General features: G+C 45.1%; 1 protein-coding gene and 1 long non-coding RNA gene across 2 annotated transcripts in view; one reads left to right on the plus strand and one right to left on the minus strand.

Moving 5' to 3' along the window:
- The window catches only part of LOC143357319 (uncharacterized), a 283,862-nt gene extending 269,292 nt beyond the window's left edge, over window positions 1–14,570 (plus strand). Inside the window, exon 3 of the long non-coding RNA XR_013082801.1 lies at window positions 14,517–14,570. This is a non-coding gene — a long non-coding RNA (uncharacterized LOC143357319). The remainder of the gene's footprint in view (window positions 1–14,516) is intronic.
- LOC143357322 (uncharacterized) lies at window positions 12,010–13,374 on the minus strand. Its single transcript, XM_076793734.1, has one exon. It carries the CDS (start codon window positions 13,372–13,374, stop codon window positions 12,010–12,012), a length of 1,365 nt encoding a protein of 454 aa, XP_076649849.1.
- Window positions 14,571–17,312: the final 2,742 nt, after the last annotated feature.

Raw genomic sequence — 17,312 nt, forward strand, 5'->3', positions numbered from 1 at the left:
GTTTATAATATCATAATTGCAGTAACTTGATATCGACGCATTCGACGCTGCTCAGCAGCGGTTGCTAGCTGTCTGCCGTCAGCCGATGCACAACGTAAACATAAGCTAACAATTTACCTTTATCGAACTCAGAATACTACATTATAGCACCTCTTTGGATTTGTCTTAGTGCCAGCTGTTACTTTCTGAAGAAAAAAATATAGCATTCCATTTAAGAAAATTAGTTTGACCTTCAGATCTCCTCTACTACTCCACCCACAAGAAAACAATTATTACTACATGATGTAGCCCGTCCTACCAAACAACTTTTGTACGAACACATTTTTAATAACTGCAACTCCTTCCGAGATATCCTGCTGTACTCACTTAACCGGGACATCCTGTATATAGCGCGATAACCAACGAGCAGAATTGGCATGTCTGTCTGCGTCTCACCCGCCATTACTGGCGAGGGGGGTGGTGTAGGGAGTATCGTTGACTCCCTAGTGCATCCGCTAGGCGACGCAGCGGGCGCCAATAAATAGGAGCACGACTCTATGTGTCTAGGGACTTTCCCCGAGACACTCTCGGCGTCCTCCCTAGGCACCAGTCGCACTGAGTCTGCCGCCACGTGCAGATATAAATAAAGTTCCTCTTGCCAACATACACGTGCCTAGTTCTTTACCTGGATGGTAGGCCCCATACCTACACTGCTAAAACCATATAATCGAATAAAGTAATTGCGTTTTGCATAATGCAAAAAAAAAACATAAAAATATAATGATTTATCTGCTATGTACATATATATATGTAGGATCATACGGACCACGGAATGACAAAATACCTTTGGTATTTTAGAGAATGAATATATTTAACGATAAAGAAACAAAAGACAAGACAAGGGATACACAGAGATATTAGAAAGACGCCTCGAAGTGCGCTTCTCCACGTATCGACGAGAACTGCCCGATGCCGAACGTTTCTCAAACTCGCCAGCTCGTCCACATTGTTTGTTATCGCAACGCTGTGGTCTCGTTCGGGCCGCCTGGGTCCGCACGAGTCCTTTATTCCCGCCGACAAACACTAAACGACGCCGCCGAACGCGCGCGGACCGAAGGCACACGGAAACGACACAGCCACGCACGAGAGTTTATCCTTCACGCGCGGCACTATGATTCACTCTCCCCTCCCTCGAATCATTCTCAGACACGCACTGAACCTACAACCGGCCGTCCTGCTCGGGTATCGTCCTCGATACCTCCCGGCTTAATCTTCCAGATGGTCGTCAACCTCCAGGGCGTTATTTTCATCGCTGTTATTAAGCACCTCATTCAAATCGGCTAATCTCGTCCATGGTTTCATTAGGTCAGCTGCTGAACTTGTTCTGTTTGGGCCCTCATGATCTCCCACCTTCTCCACAATGTATCGGTCGTTCCTCATTGCGCTCGTTACTTTGTAAGGTCCTAAAAATTTCGGATGTAATTTCGCACCTCCCCCAAATTGTGTCCTTTGAATGGCTACAAGGTCATCAACTTTAAATTTTCCTGCTGTTTTCCTCTTCCTGTCGTACGTCTTTATATTCTCTCTCTGGACGTTGAGAATATTCTTCCTGTCTTCGTCTCGTAAATTAGTGCGTTTTTCCTCGTACACCTTAATAAATTCTTCTTTATTAGCTCTCTCAACTGCTGGTCATCCTTCAACCTCATTTTCTCTCCAATCATTAACTCAAAAGGATAATGACGCGGTTCATCCTTTCAACCTGTCCGTTTCCCCTGAGGATGCCTGTAGTGATTAAAACATGCTCGATGTTTTCCGTTGCGCAATACTCCTTAAACACATTAGCGGTGAACGCCGTTCCGCGGTCCGAAATTATGCGTCTAGGATTCCCGACAACGGTCGCCTGCTTCTTCAATTTATCGACAACTTCGTTTGCAGTCGTCGACTTCGTCGGGTAGATCCACACAAACTTCGTGAATGCGTCCACAAGCACCAACAAATGGTTATATGCTTTTCTCGTGGATGGCATCGGCCCTAGATGATCCACGTGATAAGTGTCCAACGGTGTAGCTCCTTTCTCGATTGGATTTAGTAGTCCATTGCTCTTTCCGTATTTTCTTTCTGCCAACAAGCACTTGACACAGTTCCCAATCACCTTCTGAAATTTCTGTCGCATATTAGGAGACCAAAATTCTCGTTTTAACGCAAATTCAATTTTCTTCCATCCAAAATGTCCTTGCTCGTGTGCCTGCTTTATTACATCGTACTGCATAATTTTGGGTATCACCATGAGATCAACTCCACCATCTTCTCGGTACAAGATTCCTCGTTTAGACATCGAAAAGTCCGTGTTTCGCCCGGCCTGAACAGCGTCGATCGTCTTTTTTAATTCAGGATCGTCTTGCTGAGCTTTCTGAATTGTTTCAATTAATCCGTTTCGGCCCTCCTGCACTAGAAAGACTTCAACAGGATTCCCGCTTAGTGCGTCAACGTGGCGCATCGATGCTCCTGGTCGATGCTCGATCGTGTAATCAAACTGATCGATTAAAAGTGCCCAATGCGACACTCTTAAACATAAGTCCTTTTTCTTCATCGTTAACACGAAGGCTTTGCAGTCCGTCACTATTTTAAACTTTACGTCGAGTAGGTACACGCGAAACTTCTTTAGAGCTTTAACCACAGTTAAAATCTCCAATTCGTAGCTTGTGTATCTCTCTTCGGCGGGTGTCGTCTTCCAGCTGGCGTAATACACAGGATGCAACTTACCGCCTTCCGAATCTTTTTGAAGCAGCACTGCTCCAAGTCCACCCATGCACGCATCCGTGTGCAGCTCCGTCTCCGCTCCGACTCGATACAGCTTCAACACTGGTTCTTCAGTTAGCGCTGACTTTAAACTGTCAAACGCCATTTGTTGCTCCGTCCCAAATTCATACTTTGCACTGTTTCTTAACAGCTGGGACAACGGTCGCGCACGCACGGAAAATTGGGGAATAAATTTCCGGAAATACCCCGTGAGTCCCAAAACACTCTGCACCTGTTTTATAGTTCTGGGTAGCGGGAACTTCGACACTGCCAACGTCTTTTTCTGAGGGGGTTGTATCTGACCTGCCTCCACGACGTATCCTAAATACTCTACTTTATCCACTAGTAATTCACGCTTCTTCCAATTTATTTCTAAATCGAATTGACTCGTCGTTTGCAACACAGTTTTCAGTTTCTCCAAACCTTCACGTTCATCTTTCGAAGGAATGATTAAATCATCGAGGTAAACTAACACCACGCCACTTGTTATCAGCGGACGAAATATTACACGTATGTGTCGCTGAAAAACAGCCGGCGAATTACACAATCCGAATGGCACCTTTAAAAATTCATAATGTCCATCGGGGACCACGAACGCCGTGTATTTTACACTGTCTTCCTCAACTGGCACATGGAAAAAACCGTCTTTCAAATCCAACACGGAGAATAATCTCGCATCTTGCAGTCGATCCAGTTGGTCCTCAATTAACGGCAAAGGGTTTCTGTCCTTGATGATTTTCTTATTCAGGGCTCGATAGTCGACACACAGTCTCGGTTGTCCATCCTTTTTTGTGACTAGCACAATTGGACTAGCAAAATCCGATACACTAGGCCTCACTACTCCGTCGTCCATCCACTTATCGATGATTCCGTTCACCTGCTTCTTCTGCTCGGCTGATAGTCGCCGAGGGTTCTGGTACACGGGGGCATCGTCTTGGAGCAATATACGCATTTCCACTCCTGTATGTTTAGTATGCGTCGGCGTATAATGTTCAATGATTTCTTTCACCTCTGCTTTAATTTCGGGATCGGCTATATGTTGAATTTCGACGTTATGCTCATCCTCCGGTTCCTCATAAGCATTAATCGCTAATACCTTCCAGCCACTTTCCTCCAACTGCGTCTCTTCCGATTCCAATTTCACCAGCGTCGCTTGTCTATGTCTCGTGCGCACTTAAACATAATCTGATAATTCTCCGCCGACCAGCATGTCGTGACCCAGGAAGTCATCCGGCACGACATCAAAATTAAAATTAAATGACAACCCATCGATCACAACCTCTGCTCGAAAGCGTCCCAACGTGCGTCGATTCACAGCACCTACTCCGTCGAAAGAAATGGTTTTGCGTTCGAGAGGCGGCGCTCCAAGTTGTACATAAAAGCTGGATCGCACTAAATGTAAATCGCTGCCTCCATCCAACACGGACGTCACTTCCTTATTTAAAATTTCTACCTTTTTGTACGTTTTCTTATCAGTTGATGCCAGCAAGTCATACTGTGGTTTCTCCGTTCCTTCCTTCCTTTCTTTGTTCGCACCGTGAGACTTTGTACATTTTGACAAAACGTGTCCGCATTCGCCACATCCGAAATACTATGGCCTTTATTTCATTTCTTCCTCAGCTCCTTCACTGTAGAGGCGGTGTACAAAATCGTTTTGCTCACTTCATCGTCTTGAATCCCGTCAATTATATTGTAACGGTCGCGTTCCCTTCGCGAGCGTTAGTCGTGGAAGGAAGGAATTCTGTCCTCTCCTGGATTTGCTCAGCGGCCAGGGTCGGCGGAGAGGACAGCGGGTGAAATAAACGGAGGTTGTTTTAAAGAAAGATATGTTTTATTGCCGGCGGCGACTCGCCCCGGGTAGTGCTGACGGTTCCCGGCTGACGGGCTCCGGTACGACGGCTGGCTGTAATTAGCACGAGAAAACGGCACGTTACTCTAGTCTTAAATTAACTTAAACCTAATACACGCGGAAAATACGGCGGAACGCGGAGCGAGCAGGATTCGCTAAAACGACGGTAACGCGGAGCGATCAGGATTCGCTAATACGGCGGTAACGCGGAGTGAACAGGATTCGCTAAAACGACGGTAACGCGGAGCGAGCAGGATTCGCTAATACGGCGGTAACGCGGAGCGAGCAGGGTTCGCTAATACGACGGGAACGCGAAGCGAGCAGGATTCGCTTTTACGGCGGAAATACGGAGCGATCGGGACTCGCTATTTTACGGCGAAAACGCGGAGCGATCAGGATTCGCTGTCACGGCAGGAACGCGGAGCGATCAGGATTCGCTGTTACGGCGGGAACGCGGAGCGATCGGGACTCGCTCTTATGACGGGAATACGGAGCGGTATCGGAATACGGCGTTTCTCCGATTCGGTGGATTCCCGGGATTCCGGATCTACGGCTGGTCGGTGGGAACCACCGCGGCTCGGCGAGATAATAGTGAACTGGTGTTTCCTCGCTGGTGGCCGAGCGCACGGTGGCCGCGAATCTTCTCCGACTCCGGACCGACGGGACGCCCCACCCGTCGCCCCCAAATCGGATCGCGGTGGGGGTCGCTCGCACCCAGACGTTCCCAGAGAACGAGCTTCCCGTCACCAACGTCGTAGCTCGTGCAAGACGAGCTCCGGACGCGGCTGCGATCCGACGAGGACTGTCACGAATGTGACGAGACGCCTGGTCGCGGACCGGTGAGCGAATTTCGCAGGATCGGCGGAAAGGAATCGGGGAGGGGGGAGAGAGCTGGAGCGCGCGACGAGCAGTAGCGCCCGGAGACACTGCTCTCGTCCGTCTGCTCACTCGAGACCTCCTCGCGGTACTGGTGTCGCACGCACACGGAAGAAGCCGTAGTACGGGTCCCACCTAGCACCAGCGTGTTCGCACACACACACGGAAGAAGCCGTAGTATGCGTGTTCACACGCGGCTGCGAGTGGCCAAGAGCTTGGGATGATCCCCGCTGAGCAGCTCCAAGCCAACTCCGAACTAAACGCGGTTTGCTCCGGTATTTATTTAGAAAGCGCGGACTACGAGGAGCGCGCCGTCTCGCGAAATGTTCGCGAAGCGGCGGCGTGCTCCGATTGGTTCGCGCTCGGGACGGTTGCGGATTGGCTCGCACTAAGGTCCGTTGTGCGAGCTCGCGACGGAACGCGGATTTCGCCGTTTCGTCGCATCCCCCCCCTTTCTTCGGAGAGCGGAGCGGTTCGGTTTCGCGAAAGTCGGCGCGTACATGGTATAAACGGAAAAACTGGTGACATTATTGTAGTGAGCCTTACATGCGGTCGCTGGGCTCCGACGTGGCGGATTTCTCCGGTTCGTGGATCGAGCCGGAGGCTGCGGCGCCATCCGTTGTGGGTCACCCGGTACCTGGTGACCCCGACCGGGCACCACAGTGGAGTGCCGTCTGGCAGGTAGTTCAGCCGGCGTGGCCGGCTGGCCATGCTGCTTTCGATCGGGATGGGTTCCCGATTCGCAGGGGGAGGCGGTGCTGTCTGGACCGGGCTCGGTGTGTGCACCGGGGGCGGCGCGGCTCCTGCCTGCCCCGGTATGGTCAGCGGCGGCGTTCTGGGCAGTGGGGAGACGGGCGACGGTGGTGGTGCGGAGAGCGCCGCTAAGGGCACTGCCTCGAAGTCCGCGGCTTCTCGTCGTGGCTCCGCGGTTTCCCGAGGGGCCGGATGGCCCGACAGGCGGCACTGGGGTGCCTCTGGGCGGCGGTGTGGCCGTACCCGTGGTGGAACGGGTGGCCGGACGGTGATGGCCAGCGCTGGGATCCCTCCCGGGGGCCAGGGCTGCGTGACGGTCCTTCGCGGACCCCGCCGAGTGGGTTGCGGCTGTGACGTAAACTGGGTGAAAATACTTGAAAGAAGGAGAGTGGGAGTTACCCAGCTCTTTATCCCGTTCTTTACTGACAAAAAGTATAAGTTTATTTAAGACAAAGTTACAAAACGGAGGTTCAGCCAAGATTGACTGCCCTGGGAATGTTCCCATACTTATAGCTTGACCTTATTGATTAGTAATGCATTTTTTGGGGGGCTTTCGAAATCAGGCGGATGTGATTTGACTAATGCTGTTGCGTACGCGTGTATCGAGAAATGCTGTGGTGTCGAGGTGAATGCTCGGGGAATGCTGACTTGTGCAAATGACTCGGGAAATGCTGTGGTGTCGAATGGAATATGATCTGGTATAGCTCGGGGATTTTTAGGGCGATTTTGGTCCTCCAAAATTTTACTTCCTCTTGAGGATGGACTTGTGGAATCTTGCTCTTCCGGATTCAAAGGTAACACGCCCGTCTCCTGTATCGGAAGAGAACTCTATTGTTGGTACCTCTGTACAAATGTTTCGCGATGCTGAAGGTACAGGTGCCGGTGTTACATTGTTAATGGTTTGCGCATTGTTCTTAGTTTTATAACATAATAAATGGATGCAAAGTTTCTTAGGTAAACAATTAAAGATTCCTATCTTATTTAATACATATACGCCTAATAGTCCAAGGGAAACATAGCCTGCTATTTGTAATGTTGTGAGTCCCCAATGTTTAATGCTTTCAATTCTATGTGAATAAGTCAATTGGTTTGTCCTGTCAGTTATCTGGTCTAGGGTATTCTGGTAGCTGTTAATGTTACTGAAGATTTTTGGTGTGCTTTCTAAAGTGTCTAGTATCAAATGTAAGTCCGTGTCGTTTCCTAATGGTATGGTTTTAATCCTGGTCTCGTATGTTATGTTAATTTTTGTAGCTCCTATTTTCATATGGTTGTCACCGTATATTAAGTCGCATGTTTCAGCAGATCGTAACAATGATGGGTTTTTGAGTTTGACAGTCGTTGTTGTCTTTCCACAAATTACAATAATTTCGAATGGTTTCTCTGGAATGGCTATGTATTGATTTTCTGCCTTTAGAGGTACAAAGGTGATCTCTTCTATCTTGAATACTACATACTTGCAGGTGTTTATACTGTTTCCAAAATTTATGAGCTCCGAGGCGCAATCGTGTCTCGCTGTCCTATCATGTATAGGTTGATTTTGTTTGCAAAGAGTTATACCTGCTTTAGTTCTACAATATTTTTCTAAGTATTCTGCGTCTACGTTGATATAGGTAAGCCCTGATGTGAAATAAATTGGATGTTCTACGAGCGGTGCCAAAAACGCATTGTTACGTTTACTCGGTATAGGATATATGCGGACTATATCCCATTCTGCGTTAATTATTAATGGTACTGAGATTTTGAAGAATATTTTGTTATTTAGTGTAAATACTTTGAGTGCAGCTATGTCTAGAATAAATTGAAAATTTTCTTTCTTAGGTTCTATAGCGGAATTAAGTGCCTTATGTGCCAAAGCTTTGCCAAAATTGTTTATGAAAATTTCGTGGTCTATGATCTGTGGACTAATTATCCCTTGTTTAGCCATTAATATCACGTTAAGCGTCTCGTCAAGTTGAAATTGTAAGTCATATATAGCGCTTTCTGTTCTGATAAACAGTTCTGTGATCAATTCCTCTCGATTGGTTGCTTGTTCTAAATCCTTAAATGCTAAACTCAAATTCTCAATGCGTTTGATTCCGTCCGAGCTTATGATTTTTCTAATTAAAGCGGTCTGATTGCTTACAATGGTTTTCAGTTCGTTTCCTTCGTTGAACAGTTTGTCGATATTCGCGTTTATTAATTCTAAATCGTTATTGTCTAATGTACCGAATAAGCTCTTGGATACTGATCCTATAATATTTAATAGCCCTCTCTTATATCTACTATGTGTGATTAATTTTAGGTGTAGCGCTAAGCTATCCAATTTTTCTATTCGTTCGTTTAGTGAATCAATCTCGTTCTTTAGTCTGCAAGCTTCTTTACATTGTATCTGAATACCTTTAGTATACACCTTAACTTGATTAAACCTTATAAATACATCGTCTATGTTCAATCCTATGTAAATATCTACTTCTGAGTTATACAAGTATGCTTTATTGATTTCCTCGTGGAATATCGAGCTGTCCTCTAAGGGTACTATATCTAATCCGTATACGAGGTTCCCGGTAAAGGTGATGGTGACCGTCCTGCAAAGTAAGATTTTAATCGGTTACCGTGTATCTTTTTAACTTGGTTGTCGACAAAAATTTCATAGTACGGTGTGTTGACTCTTTGTATCCTATATGGTCCTAACCATTCAACATCTAACTTGTCTTTTTTATGATCGTTGTGTACTAACACAAAATCTCCTTCTTTAAATATTGCCTGAGTCCTGACAATCTTTCTTCTTTGGTCCCTTTGATACCTCTTTTTACTCTTCAACAGAGTTTCTCTAGCCAGTGTCAAATATCTATTCAATTGTTTTTGCCAAAGTGAAAACATTTCATCGTAGGTGAAACCTGTGGTTCTCGCGATGGATGAGGGTAGGTTAGCTTTTCTACCGAAGGTGAGTTCGAAAGGTGTAAAGCCAGTTGCTTCATGAATAGAAGTATTGTATCCTAGACAAATAAAGTTCAGAACATCGTCCCATTCCTTGTCACTGTCATGTAAGCTAGTTCGTATTAAATCTTTTACTGTAGCATGAGTTCTTTCTAAGGATCCGTTGGATTGGGGATGGAAGGATGTAGTCTTTACGTGTTTGATTTTAAATGCTTCCTCGAATTTCGTCATTAGTTCGCTAACAAAGTTTTGTCCCTGGTCGGTGAGTATTGTTTTAGGTGCTGAAAATATGTATATGTAGTGGTCCAGTAATGCATTAAGTATCGACTCTGTCTGTTGTGTTTTTAGGGGTACTAGTATGAGGTATTTCGTTAGGTCATCGTGTATAGAGAGTATAAATTGATTTCCTTTTTTGGTCTTTGTCATTGGTCCTATGATGTCCATAGCTATTTTATCGTTCGGTTGCATTGGCGTGTCTGATATTATTGGCATTTCTTTAGGTCTAATTCTTGTTAATTTTTCCTTTTGGCAGGCGTCGCACCTCTTCACATAATCTTCTATCTTCTCCATCAGGTGTGGTATTTTGAATTTGTCCTTTATTCTCTGATAGGTCTTCTGTATTCCGAAGTGTCCGGTGGCGTCATTGTGGTTTTCTTTCAGTATCGTCTCTATTTCTTCTTCCGTCAGTTCTCGTATCGGTTCCCATGCGAAGTAGATCGTTTTATACCGGTCGTTGAAGTACATTAGTATGATCTTGATCCTATTTTTCTCCATTTCGGTTAGTGCCTTGTCTCCGATTCCAATCTTCGTACTTTTCTGCAGTATTTGGTATATTTTCTTCAGCCAGTTTATTCTGGCGTAATTGCCTAGTTCTGTTTTGGTTAACTGATAGAACGTATGGTCATTTGGTACGATCTTTAAACGCGCTGGTATTGTTTCATCCTTTTCCCATTCGTCGAAAATCTTTAAGTGGTTTTGAATTTCAGGATCTTCTTCGTCTTGTTGCCTGGTGATTGCATGTACTCTTGACAACGCGTCCGCGGCTGTGTTATCCTTTCCTTTTGTATATTCGATCTCGTATTCGTACTCTTCCAATTTCAGTCTCCATCTCATTAATCTTGAAGAAGGATCTTTACAGTTGTTTAACCATTTGAGTGCTTGGTGGTCGGTGCGTATGACGAACTTCCGCCCTAACAGGTATTGTATCAGTCTCTTTACTGCCCATACGATGGCCAATAGTTCTTTTTCTGTTGTCGTGTAGTTTCGTTCAGGTGCGTTAAGTGTTCGCGATATATAACAACATGGGTGTCCGTCTTGTGATAGTACTGCTCCTATACCTTCGTTACTGGCGTCTGTCGTTAGTGTAAATTGTCTGTTAAAGTCTGGGTATGTCAATACGGGTGCTTCACATAGCTTTTGCTTTAAGGTTTCGAAACTGTTTTGTTGTTTGTCTGTCCAGTGGAATGGTACGTCTTTTTGGGTCAAGTCTGTCAATGGTTTAGCGATCTTTGAAAAGTTCCGTATGAATTTTCGATAGTATCCGGATAATCCTAAAAATGATTTGATTTCTGTCGGTGTTGTAGGTACTTTAAAACGTTCTACAGCTAGTATCTTTTTAGGGTTTGGTTTGACTCCTTCCGCGGTTACTAGGTGTCCAAGGTATTCTAGTTCAGGTTTTAAAAATTCGCATTTGTCTGGCTGTATCTTTAGTCCAAGTTCCCTGAGTCTCTGAAGTACCATAGCTAAGTTTTCGTTGTGTTTCCCTATTGTGTCTCCGAAAATTATTATGTCATCTAAGTAAACGAAGCAGTGTTTATTAACTAGTCCTCTAAGTGCTGTGTCCATCATTCGTTGAAAGGTAGCTGGTGCATTCTTAAGTCCAAAAGGCATTCTGTTATAGTGAAAGTGTCCCTGAGGTGTACTAAAGGCTGTGTATTTTTTTGAGTCAGGATCCATAGGAATTTGGTGGAAACCAGAGGATAGGTCTAAGGCCGAAAAGAATTTAGCGTTTCCTAATTGACTAAGTACGTCGTCGATGTCTGGTAAAGGGTAAGCGTCTTGGTCTGTCAATTCGTTTAATTTCCTAAAATCGATAACTATTCTCCATTTCTGTTTTCCTGAAGCATCTGCCTTTTTAGGTACCACCCATACAGGAGAGTTGTATGGCGAATCCGATTCTTCGATAATTTTCTTATTGAGCATGTCATTCATTTGCTTCTCGATTTCGAGCTTGTGACATTCCGGAGGTCTATACGATTTAGTGTTAATGATTTTATTTTCTTTCAAAGTTATAGTGTGTTTAGCAAGGTTAGTACAGGGTAGGGTATCGGTTTCTAAGTTGAACACGTCTAAGTAATGGATTAAAATTTTCTCAATAGGTTCGCGAAGGTTTTTCTCTATATGACTTGTTCTCACTATGGCTTTGAATTTCCCAATTTGGTCTATTTCGTTTATGTTATAAATTTGGTTAGAGATATCTTTGTTTGTCTCACCAAAGTTGAAGAAGCATACTCGCGTTGGTCTGCCTTCGAGATAGATTGTCTGAACTTTGACTTCTCCTGGTTGTACTGTAGCTGGTTTCTGAAAATATAGCACATTGTCGTTAAGCTTGATTTTATCATTAGAGATTTCATATTGGTACTTTTCTAAGCAAGGTAGCCCTATGATTCCGTCTTCTATTAAAGGAAAGTCGTCTGGTATAACAAAGAATTTATGTGATTGGTCAAAGATTCGAATTTTAACGTATCTGTCTGTAGTGTAACGGTCTTGTCCCATAAAAAATGTTCGCGGTTCTGTTTTGTTCATAACGCTATTAATTTTTGATTCTTTAATTAAATTTATTCCTGCTCCTGTGTCGATGAGGTGTATCCGTCTTCCTCCTGATGTATTGAATGTGGTGGTAAGAAGTCTTCCTGTTGTTGTATTGACTCGAATTCTTGGCCGTTCTCGATCTCTACTCTGTTTACCCGTGGTGGTAGGTTTCGCTGGCTGGCTGGTGGAAAATTTCCATTCGGACACTGGTTGGCTATGTGTCCCGAGCGATTGCACTTGAAGCATTTTATTGCTGCGTGTTCAGCTAATGGTGTTCGTTCGAGGCGCCTGAAGCTGTTTGCTGCTGCTGACTGCGCGATTGTTCGTACCGTAGGTCGTCGCTCGTCGTAGCGTCTTGGTTGTTGTTGATTAGCGAAGCGGTTGGTGTTCACTGCTCGTTCCGATCGTGATGCTGCTGGTCGCTTCCATTCGTTTTGCTCTTCTCGTAGATAGCGTTCGATTTCCGCTGCTTTCTTCTCGGTTTCGGCTAAAGATTGAGGTTCGTTTGCCAAAAGCGTTCGTCCTATTTCTCTTCTGAGTCCTTTCAGATAGATTCTATTCACTTTCTTCATTGTTGCTTCCATCATTATGCGCCTGGTTATTGGTTGCGGATATTCGTTGGTAATGGCATATGTTAGCTTGTTCAATACGCGTCTGAATCGGATGTTAAAGTTCTGTACACTTTCTTCTTTTCCTTGCTTGATTTCCCGCAGTTGCTCGCTGTATTCGTCTGTGGTTACCTGAGTTGCCACGTTTGATCGTAACGCTTCGTATAGTTCACCAAAAGATTCTATTTGTAAATTTCGTATCCCTTGGGCCGCTTTCCCAATGATTTTCTCTACTTTAATGGCTTTTAATAGCAATTCTTTTTCGGTGCACATGTTGCGCATGGAACGTACTTCTTTAATAAAATCTTCTACCCCAATATCGTCATCTCCGTTTAGCGTTGGAATATACCGTATAGCATCCTTGGCTCGTAGCGTTGGAGTACAGTCTGTTGTTCGTTCAGAAGCTTCATCGTTCACATCATTATTGATTGTGACTATCGGTGGTGCTGTTCGAGTTGTGGTGGTTTGTTCAGCTCGTTCTTGTTGTATGGCTGTACTTGCACCATCGTCGCCCGTTATTAGGGATCCGAACTCGTCAGTTGTCACTGTTCTAATACTTACGCCCATCCGTAGATCAGCGAGGTTCTTGCCGAGGATCTCTATTTCCCTAATACGTTTTTTATTTTCTTCGTCAGCTTGTTTCGTTAGTAGCACGAATTGCCTTTGAACTTCCGACATTTCTTTTTCATGTCGTTCGTTTTGCTTTTGCATAGCATCTAGGATTGCTCTTAGATTGGGGTCTACACCTGTAGAGGTTGAAGCTTGTTCTCCGTTCTTTGTCATTATTGTAACCTTTTCGTCGTCTTGAATCTTGACTGCTGATGCTACTACCTCTTACGCGGTAATAAATAAATGAAGCCAGAGTTTTACCTTAGTGATTGCCGTAGCACGGGGCGGTTCCGTAGAAAGCTCCAAATCGACTGGTTCACTGGATTCGTTATAGTGCAGTTGTCTTCAGAGTTGACCGTAGTCCCAAGGAGTGGCTCTTCCGTAGTAGAGTTGTCGTTGGTTTACTTGAAGATCGATTTGCACTATCCTGGCAGGATCGCCAAAATGTGACGTAAACTGGGTGAAAATACTTGAAAGAAGGAGAGTGGGAGTTACCCAGCTCTTTATCCCGTTCTTTACTGACAAAAAGTATAAGTTTATTTAAGACAAAGTTACAAAACGGAGGTTCAGCCAAGATTGACTGCCCTGGGAATGTTCCCATACTTATAGCTTGACCTTATTGATTAGTAATGCATTTTTTTGGGGGGCTTTCAAAATCAGGCGGATGTGATTTGACTAATGCTGTTGCGTACGCGTGTATCGAGAAATGCTGTGGTGTCGAGGTGAATGCTCGGGGAATGCTGACTTGTGCAAATGACTCGGGAAATGCTGTGGTGTCGAATGGAATATGATCTGGTATAGCTCGGGGATTTTTAGGACGTTACATAGCGCTGTCGTAGCTTTGTTTGAATAGCCGTGCCGCGGCACACTCACACACCGCCTGGTCGGCGTGCACGTGTGCCTACGCGGATCGCAAGGGTCCGGTTCAGAGTTGGGCAAAATATTTATCTAAATAAAAATTTCGAATAACGAATAAAAGATAAAAAAATTTTTATTTCCTTATTCGAAGGTTCGAATAAAAAAAGTATCTTTAATCGACGAGTATCGAATAAAAAAAGTATCTTTAATCGACGAGTATCGAATAAAAAAAGTATCTTTAATCGACGAGTATCGAATAAATAATTTTATTCGACGAGAATTTATCCGACGAAAAAAGATAAATTTTTTTATTCGAAGTGGATTTATTCGAACTTCGAATAATTTTTTCATCTTTTATCTGTATTTTCTATTCGAAGGCTTCTAATAAATCTTCGAATTACTTTTACCGAGCGCCGAGATTCAAAGACCCAGGGACGACAAACGACATACAATGTAAGCGGATGGAGAATCGCGCACGAATGAAAGTTTAAACTTTTAGATTTATCAATATATCCTCATAAAATTGTGACGATCGAATGGAGGGAATTTTTCTGATGAAAATGTGGTCAAATTCGAGTGTAATCGAACAAGTTTCATTGATACGTAATGTTACGATAAAAATTACAATTTCATTAAAGACGGTCCAAATGATGTCGTGTTTTGATTCATTTTGATCGGGACAAGCTCTAAAACTCATTCGTATTAACAATAGTGTTCCGATTAAAAACATAAAAGCATAAATTGCTAATAACGCTTGATCCTCCATCCGTTTACATTGTATGCCATATGGCAGTAGCTTGGTCTTCGACGTTCGGCGCTCGTCGGCCCTCGTCGAGCGTTGTCGCCGTTTATTCGTCGAGCTGGCAAAAGTTATCCGAAGATTTAGAGCCCGCGGGCAGCTCGGGCAGCTCGGGCAGGAGTCCGCGGGCAGCCCGGGCAGGAGCCCGAGCCCGCGGGCTGCCCGGGCAGAGAAATGGAGGATGCAGATCATCAGAGAAATTGCAAAGAAAGTGGCGCAGATACAGAATGCCGGTCTAGGTGAATTCAGAATCAGAGACTTGAACGATGAGATCAACAAGCTGCTAAGAGAGAAAAGGCACTGGGAGGCCCAGATAAAGTCTTAAATTTTAACTTTACAATGTTAAAGCAAATTCTAAATGAGCAGCTATTAGCTCGATATTATTCGCTATTTGTAAGATAATAAAGTTCTTACAAATAGAGAATAATACCGATTGCCCAGGTCTCACCACGAGGAGGTTGCTGCACAAGAGACCCGAAAGGAAGCCAGTAGGAATTCAATACGCTTCCTTCTGACTCCCTTTCTTACAAGGACGAATTACAATCTTACAAACTAAATTTCGCAGATCGCTAAATGGAAAAGATCAATTTTCCACAGAAAGAAAAGATCACTTTACCATTTAGCGTATGTCAAGTAATTATTGCGGGGCAAAGGGTATCAAAAACGAATCAGGCAGAAGGCTCTGATTCTTTCAGAGAGAGAAACAAAACCGAACTAGAGCAGAAGGCTCTGGTTCGAGGGTGACGCGACGCGTACAATGCTTGCAGAGCTTTCTGCCGACCAGAATACGATACCCGACGCTTCACACGGAGAATGATGACCGGGGACGCCTCCGCCATTTGGTAGATCAACCTAACCCCAACTACCCGCCACGAGCAACGCTGACGCAACAAGGCGACGGTAAGACTTATGGGGAATGATACCCCTGCTCCCGGCGCGAGCCACGCCAGCGTTGACATGACTTAGGCAGACATTTTACGAAGGAAGGGTTCTCTACCTGGCGAGTACTACTCCCCGACCATCAATTCTCAGTGCATCCACGCCGAATATCGCTACGTGGACCGGTTCAAAACTTGCAAGCAAGGTCCGACACAGCCTTCTGCTGTGTCGGAGTTAACAATCGAGTCGAGCGAAGTGAAATTAGGGCAATAATTACTCGACATAATTACAATGACGATCATCATTCTTAATAACTAACGCACGCACGCAAGTCGAGCAATTATTGTGAGGAAAAAAACTAAACCAGAGCAGAAAGCTCAGATTTACGAACAAGAAAAATGGAAGAAGCGAACCAGAGCAGAAGGCTCTGGTTCGAGGGTGACGCGACGCGTACAATGCTTGCAGAGCTTTCTGCCGACCAGAATACGATACCCGACGCTTCACACGGAGAATGATGACCAGGGACGCCTCCGCCATTTGGTAGATCAACCTAACCCCAACTACCCGCCACGAGCAACGCTGACGCAACAAGGCGACGGTAAGACTTATGGGGAATGATACCCCTGCTCCCGGCGCGAGCCACGCCAGCGTTGACAGGACTTAGGCAGACATTTTACGAAGGAAGGGTTCGCTACCTGGCGAGTACTGCTCCCCGACCATCAATTCTCAGTGCATCCACGCTGAATATCGCAACGTGGACCGGTTCAAAACTTGCAAGCAAGGTCCGACACAGCCTTCTGCTGTGTCGGAGTTAACAATCGAGTCGAGCGAAGTGAAATTAGGGCAATAATTACTCGACATAATTACAATGACGATCATCATTCTTAATAACTAACGCACGCACGCAAGTCGAGCAATTATTGTGAGGAAAAAAACTAAACCAGAGCAGAAAGCTCAGATTTCCGAACAAGAAAAATGGAAGAAGCGAACCAGAGCAGAAGGCTCTGGTTCGAGGGTGACACGACGCGTACAATGCTTGCAGAGCTTTCTGCCGACCAGAATACGATACCCGACGCTTCACACGGATAATGATGACCAGGGACGCCTCCGCCATTTGGTAGATCAACCTAACCCCAACTACCCGCCACGAGCAACGCTGACGCAACAAGGCGACGGTAAGACTTATGGGGAATGATACCCCTGCTCCCGGCGCGAGCCACGCCAGCGTTGACATGACTTAGGCAGACATTTTACGAAGGAAGGGTTCGCTACCTGGCGAGTAATGCTCCCCGACCATCAATTCTCAGTGCATCCACGCCGAATATCGCAACGTGGACCGGTTCAAAACTTGCAAGCAAGGTCCGACACAGCCTTGTACTGTAAAGAAAAATGGAAGGAGCGAACCAGAGCAGAAGGCTGGTTCGAGGGTTACACGGTACCGACTTCTGACCCAAATCAACAAGCGAATTTAATAAAATTAATCTAACACAATCATTGCTCGACAACTAGTACTAGCTTACAAATAAATAGGAGTCTTCGTTCGATGCGGTGACTTCGGTCGATGCGTTGTCTTCGG

This window comes from Halictus rubicundus, chromosome 9 (genome assembly GCF_050948215.1).
Source record: "Halictus rubicundus isolate RS-2024b chromosome 9, iyHalRubi1_principal, whole genome shotgun sequence".
Classification (NCBI taxonomy): domain Eukaryota; kingdom Metazoa; phylum Arthropoda; class Insecta; order Hymenoptera; family Halictidae; genus Halictus; species Halictus rubicundus.

Excerpts from the sequence above, each read along its gene's own strand:
- LOC143357322 (XM_076793734.1), bottom strand. The coding sequence starts at position 13,374 with ATGACAAAGAACGGAGAACAAGCTTCAACCTCTACAGGTGTAGACCCC.